General features: G+C 37.3%; 1 protein-coding gene across 1 annotated transcript; it reads right to left on the bottom strand.

Moving 5' to 3' along the window:
* Positions 1-5,597: 5,597 nt before the first annotated feature.
* LOC133519940 (cuticle protein 7-like) lies at positions 5,598-7,638 on the bottom strand. The gene is made up of 4 exons (XM_061854152.1): positions 7,535-7,638; positions 6,878-7,114; positions 6,317-6,483; positions 5,598-5,863 (listed from the first exon to the last, which is right to left on the bottom strand). The coding sequence occupies exons 1-4, from the start codon at positions 7,544-7,546 to the stop codon at positions 5,725-5,727; spliced, it is 555 nt and encodes a 184-aa protein (XP_061710136.1). The 5' UTR covers positions 7,547-7,638; the 3' UTR covers positions 5,598-5,724.
* Positions 7,639-8,021: the final 383 nt, after the last annotated feature.

The raw sequence follows: 8,021 nt of genomic DNA, 5'->3' as shown, positions 1-8,021 counted from the left end.
GAGTGTATATAACGTTGTCAATATACCATTTATGATTCCATAGTGTATATTTCCTGACGAATACAAGCTGCATGTCTTTTAAACGAGAGCGTATTTTATATATCTACTAAGCTGGCATGGGTTCAATCATCCGATTGGAATTTTATGTAATAGAAATACAAATGAAATACCAATCTGGAACAATGTGACACAAATGCATTGAAATGGTAGGCAATAAGGGCAGCGGCACGAATATCGCTGCACGATTCTCAAATCTCGTCCACGGCGTCCACGTAGACCTTATGTTTCTATCTCCGCCCGTCAAGCTTAATAAAATTAAAGTTAAGAAATATTAATCTAAACTATCTCGACCAATATATACTCGGACCTATAAATGCCGACGGTTACCAATTGTGATTCCTATCATTTAAATATGGCCGTCTGGCTGTCTGACCCACACTAGTAATGTAAGTAGGTTGGTAGTATTTACTTGCACTGTGAAACATGTAGGTAATTAACTAGTAACAAACTACATTGAGAGGGCAAATACGTAACTTGAACTAAGTTTAACTTAGGGTCAGTTGCACTTAACCGTTTGTCACCGTAAAAGCGTTCGTTAATTTCGGTATATTTTATTACACGGGAATTTTCATAGCTCTCTGGTGAGTGATGTTGATCATCCTGTTAAGTGTGGTTGGTGCAACTGGTCCTTAATGACGTAAATATTACACCATTAGTAAATAGTACACATGGTACACGCAGTGTCACAGAAATGGAGAAGAGACACGAAATCGTACCTAACCAATAAGAATAAAGACAAGAGTGGAGTATAAATAAAACAAACCTAATTAACTTAACCTTTAACAAAATTATCCCTTCTAAAATAGTACTTCGATCATTTTATGGCTATTATCAGCAGTTCCACTATTGACCTACTGAGCTAAAAATATAAACCGAGTGTTGTCGGTTGCCACAAGACATCAGTCATCAATTAGCTCATTCATAAATTCATTCATTGCGACGCTACGGAGAACTCATAGAATACGAATATAAACAAGCGTATACAGACTACCAAATCATAAGTATTAAGCAGAAACACTTACTTACCACAATTCTTAGAAATAAAGGAAGAGTGGAAATCTTAACCCTCTAAGGCGCATATATAAGGGTTAAGTTTTAATAGTCGCTGTCAACGGGTAACTCTCGGTAGCTTTTAGCTGGTAGTAAATTTGTTTTAAGTTTTTTTTTATTAAATTCAAAACGTCCCAACAATTTAGTTTCATGGTAGGTTCAATGCACGAATTCATCCCCCCAAGCGCTGTGGTTACACGTATACTTATATTGCTTCCACGGTAGCTCCTCTCATCCAATTTCACTTTCGCGCTCATGTTGTGCGGTAGGAAAGTGAAAATAGCTCGGTCAGGCGGTCAGCGTGCACGCTGCGCTGTTCGCTCTCAATAGTCTCGATGCTATCTGCCCAAGGTCGCCGCTGCACGCCTAATGCGATTGATGCGATAACAAAACTTTGTTGTTTAGAGTAGTAAGGTGGATAAATTTCGCTAAAAGAGAGCTTATGATTTCTATGTTTATCTCTGGATAAATCATGACCGTAGGCAGATATTTTTGCGTAAAAAATTAGTTAGTAAATAGTGTTTTCCAATCATAAGTATCAATTAAAGATAACGACATTAATTTACTAAGTTAAGTTTTTACAACATTTAAATATACTCTTGTAGTAAACAGATAGACTTAGCATTAGTCCCAATCATAGGTATTTTTATACATTTTCCTTCGTAATTAAATGATTTAATTTTACCTGTTTCAAATGGCTACTTGCATTACCTCACAATGCGCCTGGGTTACCCTTGTTCATAATTTTCAAAACGATAAGCGTAAGTAGTTTTTCGAGATATTTAGCGATGTGACTCATAGATAGACAGAGTACGGGTTACTTTTTAGGCTTCCGTACCCAAAGGGTAAAACGGGACCCTATTACTAAGACTCCGCTGTCCGTTCGTCTCGTCTGTCACCAGGCTGTATCTCAAGAACCGTCTTAGTTAGACAGTTGATATTTTCACACAATTATGATGTATTTCTGTTGCTGCTATTACATCAAATATTAAAAAGTACGGAACCCTCGGTGGGCGAGTCCGCCTCGCACCTGTCCGGGCGTTTTACGTTTTTAGTACGGAACCCTAAAAAGGTGACATTTATCACGTTCGCAAAAAGTCGACGGCATTTGTCTTCTTTACAAAATAATGTAATCTATTCGATTGAAACTAATTATTTCTTTATACAAGAACTTACAGGATTACATAAAGTAATCTAATTTGAAAAAAAATAAACAATGGTTTTGAAGATCCCTAAAGATTTCATTTGGTAATGTGCTAAAAATCTTAAGAGCAATTCCTAGCTGAACTTTTAAAATCTCGAATTTTTGAAGCTATGTTTATGTTGCGCTGCGGGGGGCGGGAGTGGTGCGTGCGATAAGAACAACTGCAGCTCGGACTAAAATTCCGACTCAAATAACTCAAAAATCGAGGTTTCGCTCTCGACTGTTTCCTCCTCCAAAACTCAACCAATCTTTATAAAGTTTTGGAAACTGCATGAGGAAGAAATAATCTATGCCGCTATGTTTTGATTTTTTGGATATTTGTTGTCATATTTGTAAACTGCGCCTTTTTTTACAGCCAATCCATTTGATCCCTTTTTGCGATTTTCGAGGCGCTGTAAGTTTCTTCAATATAAAATAATCCAAAAAAGCAAAACATAGCGGCACAGATATTGATGACATTGATCTTATTTGAAAAAAATCATTGCTCTAGGTTAAAAATCCAGGGAGGAAACAGTCGAGAGCGTTTGTATGGAAAAATCGCAACTTGAAATTCCTCTTAACAGTTGTTTTCTGTTTTAAAACAGTGTCAGAATAATGGGTTTCAAAATGTTAATTTTTTACTAAGGTTAACAAATCCTTGCGTTTAGGGATTTAAAAGCGAAATCTCAAAATTATCGATTTGGGCACTTGTTATCGGCTGTCCCTACTCGCCAGACTTAGCTCAGAGTATTTTTTTTAAACTAGCGGTGGATATCCATGGAACTAATTTTGATGACGATAATGCGGTAATGCTTGCTGTGGAGGCGTTTTTCGAGCTTACAAAAAATGTTTTTAGACGGAATAAAATAATGAGAACAACGGCACATACCTAGAATGTCTAGCAAAAAGAGAAAATTTTGTAGAGTCGTAAAAAAACTTTTGTTTTTTACCCTATTTCTAAGAACTTTTTGATTCAACCTGGATATGAATTCGATCTGGATTAGATATGGATCGGATCCGTTAGTATCAAAAGTGACGTTTATGGTTGAAGAAATGTCACTTTTGATACTGACAGATCCGATCAATATCTAATCAAGATCGAATTAATATCCTATAATTAAAATTAGAATACGTTTGTTTTAGATCAAAAGTAAAGATGTTATTATGTACAATATGTACCATAGGATACTATTTAAATATCGTTTCAGTAGAATAGGAGTTACATTACACATACTTAAAAATACTAACTTTAAAATTGATTATGTGTATGTGCCTTTGAAAAATAAATGAAAAAAAAAAACACAGAAAATTAGTGTCAGAATAATAGGTTTCACGAATGTTATATGGAGGAACTAGAAATATTGGAAAAAATAAAAATGTGTTCTTTTCTACTGTTTGATTCGAAATTACAAAATAACCGTAAATGCCAAGTACATCATATGTTAGGCCGATTTGTAGAAAATTTCAAGGAGTACTGTTATGTATTAACCATGTACCCCTCCCCTTGATCGACATCAACCTCTCCACATTCTCCTAATATGCTACTATTGGGAGAGTTTTGCTCCTAAGTGTAGAATGTCTAGCAAAAAGAGTAACTTTTTTAGAATAGTTTAAAAAAATCTTTCGTTTTTGACTCTATATTTAAGAACTTTTTGATTTACCCTGGATATGAATTCGATCTGGATTAGATGTGGATCGGATCCGCCAGTATCAATAGTGATGTTTTTGGTGGAAGAAATGTCACTTTTAATACAGTACAGACAGATCCGATCAATATTGAATCCAGATCGAATTAATATCTTATAATTAAAATTAAAATACATCTGTTTTAGATGAAAAGTAAAGATGTTATTATGTACCATAGGATACTAGACCATACCATAGGAGACTATTTAAACATCGACTATTTAATAATCAGTAGAAGAGCAGTTTAGTTCTTAATGTTCAACAATATTAGCAAATAGTACTTTAAAAAGTTTAAGTACCTAACCCAATCCTTCTTTAAATAACCGAAGAAGTTACGGTCATCTAAATTCCTGGATAGGACGTATAAATAAGATCTAGTCTGCCATTGGGTTTTGAACATCGGATTCTAACAGCTGAAAACAGTTTGTACGACGAATTGCGATACAACCCTGCAAGAGCTAAGACTAGAAGACGAGAACCCACAGTCGTTAGAAATCGATTTTGTTAAAAAAAACCAAGGTATAATATTATGCCTTCCTAGAAGATGACAATGTGGCTAGGATATGCTTTAGCTTCCATTGTTTTCCTACAGCATAAAAAATGTGTGTGTAGTAATAGTTTTGACTAAACTCTTGAACGGGTCTACATGACACAGGTATTCGGTGTTTCTACAGCTTAGGTAGGACTGTAATGACTACACTCCGCGGTGCCATTTCGCAACCTAACCTTTGTCGGCTTGTACCTTTCAAGACAATCGTGGCAATTTGTATCATTACCACTTCTACTCATATTGTGATTTGTGTGTAAGCTTGCGAATTGATAGTTGTTAGTCGTGATTGCATTTAAATTGGCTTTATTGTATGGGACTTAGAGGAAAAGGAAATGTGTATGAGTTATAATATGTCAAGTTAAATGTCCTTGCCTTAAAGGTCAGCTTCTGTTTATAAAAAGCGATTGATACATTTGGTGTGACTGAAATACTCCTACGTAAGTTCATTCATAAACCCACTAAAAGATAAAGACAATTAACTGCGTTCGTAATAATAAAGGTATTTCTAGGCCGTTGAGCATACGTATAGTAGCAACCGTTTATTTTGCAAGATCACATATAATGTGTGTAATTATCTCGCCGAAACTTCACAGCCAGTGGAGCACGCATCGCGTCCTACGTGTAATTAGACAAATTATTCTAATACCTCAGTTCCCCGTTTAAGGTTAATGTTTAATTATTCCCACCCGGCGTATAGTCGTAATATATAATAATCTTGAATGCCGAAATAATGACCGGTATTTTTTTCTTACACTGAACAAAACTGCGAAAGATTATAATTACCTTGTGTTTTATTTTTAATTAGTCATCTATTTACCATGAATTTTGACAAATAAAATTAAATTCATTTGTACTGTTTTAGACAAATCGGTTGTTATCATTTCCTCGGTTTAATAAACAATAGTAGAGTTTATTATACACCAAAATTAGAGTATGATAAGTAGATAATAATTGCGTTGGCAGCAAAGTGTTACTTTAGACACCTTTTACTTGGAGTCCTGAAAAAATCGTATTTAGACGTGTTTTAGTTAAGAGTTAGGTACTTAGGGGTTGACTAAGACAACAGAATACTGTTCAGCAGCTGAGTATTTATTTACAGTTGAGTATAAAATCACATTTCTCATCATCATCATCATTATGCACACATAAATATCACAATCATCAGTCATCCATCACGAGAATAAAGCTAAGCCGTTTAGTAGTGGAGTCCATGATGGCCATGCGCGAGGGGGGCAATGGCGATGTGCGCGAGGGGGGCGGCGTGGACCAGGGGGGCGGCATGCACCACGGGGGCGGGGTGGTGGCCGGGGGTCTTGTGGACGACGGCGTTGAAACTGGAACCAAACACAAACCCGTCAGTTGTGGTATAACCGGTATATAACAACCCAAAGTTAAAAGTATGCGCTAAGGGGGTGAAGGGTTAGGTTAGATAGACAATAGACTCGATACAGTGGATAATATTAATCTCTGCTGTTTGACTATCAGCTGGTGTTTTTAGGTTCATGCGCGTAGATTAGAAGACTATAAAAGTTTTCCGGGACATGACATGATGAGTTAGATATGTAAGAAGATTTCATTTTGCAAGTAGAAAAAGTCTTTTCTTGTTTTTTTTTTGCCGTCCCCGGTAAACTAAAATTTGAGACCATTTAATATTTTAGTACTTGTATTTGCAGGCCTACTATAATTGGAAATTAAGATTCAGTGTCATTTTAGGAACAGAAAAATATTTTTTCTTTCAGTATCTGTATGATCTTTGTATCGAATTCATAAGTTTTATAAAATCTTACCCATGGTGGTCATCAGCGGTGTACTCGACCTTGCGCACGGAGCCGTCGGGCTCGACCAGGGAGTAGCTGCCGTGCACGGCGCCACCGTCGCGGGACTCGTGCTGGCTCTTGTGGTCGCCGGTGTGCGGGTCCGCCACGGAGTACGCGTAGTCGTATTTGGGGTGGGACTATAATTACATGAAAGCTATTAGAATACATTTACGTTACAGAATGTTAACAAAAGCCATTATTCAGATGGTTTTGCGTGTTGCCCCATTGAGCGAAATGGAATTTTATCTAAGCATACACCACAAAAACATTACTGGTTTTGAAATAACTATGAATTTCCGATCAGATCTTAAAAGCTTCATTGCCAAAACTCACAATTACTGAGTTATCCCGATCTTATGCTCACTTCATTAAATCTAATTTTGGGTTGTTTCTATATGTGTCTAAATATTTGAAATTATGTTACTTGCAAATAAAATTGATTCGTTATATATAGAGCTTATTGCATATACTTATAGACCTTACTTTTCATATTGCGTCATTTAAAATATGCTTATTTCTCTAAAAACTTACGTGCTCAAGATGGATAGGGGCAGCGTGGACAATGGGGGCAGCGTGGACGACGGGAGCGTGGTGGATGAGGGGAGCGGCGTGGACTAAGGGGGCATGGTGTGCGATGGGGGCATAGTGAGCAGGAGCATAGTGCACGGGCGCATCGTGGCGGATGATGCTCTGCGAGGAGATAGCCCCGTGGTGCAGCGGCAGCAGACCGGCGTTGGCAGCGGCCAACACGGCGCTAAGGGCGACCACCTGTAACCAAAAGAAGGTTAACCGCTGTGGAATTGTCAAATGTAGAGGCACGTTAGGTTGATCCAGATTATCGCCTTCAAATGAAAACCTCTTCATTATTGAGAGATCCAGCGAGCAGGTAGATTGAGCTCAAATTTTTGAATTGCGCTCACAAAGATCAACAAATTGAGTTAAAGAATTGGGTCGAGAAACGTCCCATTGGATTAATGGAGCAAAACCTATTCGTAATGTAGTTCTCTACTTTTTCTTGGCTACATTTTCCTGGATACTCGGATAGGGAAAATATTTCAATATGATTTCCCAGCTATACTTTATTCTAAATAACTTTTCTGTTGAATATTTTTAACCTAAAAGTTTATTTTCAACATTCTAAGGACTTGTTATTCAAAATAACTTTACACAAAATGCTTGCCGACTTACTTTGGTGAACATTTTGCACTTAATCAGAGCAGGTGACTGATACTATTATCGACTCGGACTATGTCTTTTATATGAAAAGCAAAACGGAGCCGTTGTCCTAGGGAGTGGGGAGGGCGGTCACTTCAGTTCCGTAACTTTGACACCGCGAGGTCGCGCATACCTTCGATAATTCACCGCCCTCCCGCCGCTGCGCCCTCCGGCGACACTAGCCGATATTATAGATGTTGCGTGAGTAATGTCAATGATTGATCCAGATTTGATACACAACATCAGGCCCTTTGTGATGGTAACAGATTTTGACTTTATCGTTGAGTGCATGCGAGGCCGCGATTTCTTAAAGATATTGTCAGTTTTGTGATAGTGTGACAATTTTATCAGCAATTTTGCGAAAGGTGTATAGAAACGAAATACTAAGTGCCTCTAAACATTTAAACGTCTTGGCAAACGTCTAAAAATCCTAATCACCACGCATAAAACCTTTAAGTAA

The sequence above is a fragment of the Cydia pomonella genome, chromosome 7 (genome assembly GCF_033807575.1).
Source record: "Cydia pomonella isolate Wapato2018A chromosome 7, ilCydPomo1, whole genome shotgun sequence".
Classification (NCBI taxonomy): domain Eukaryota; kingdom Metazoa; phylum Arthropoda; class Insecta; order Lepidoptera; family Tortricidae; genus Cydia; species Cydia pomonella.
Note: the sequence above shows the minus strand (reverse complement) of the source record. Positions and strands in the feature narration are given on the sequence as shown.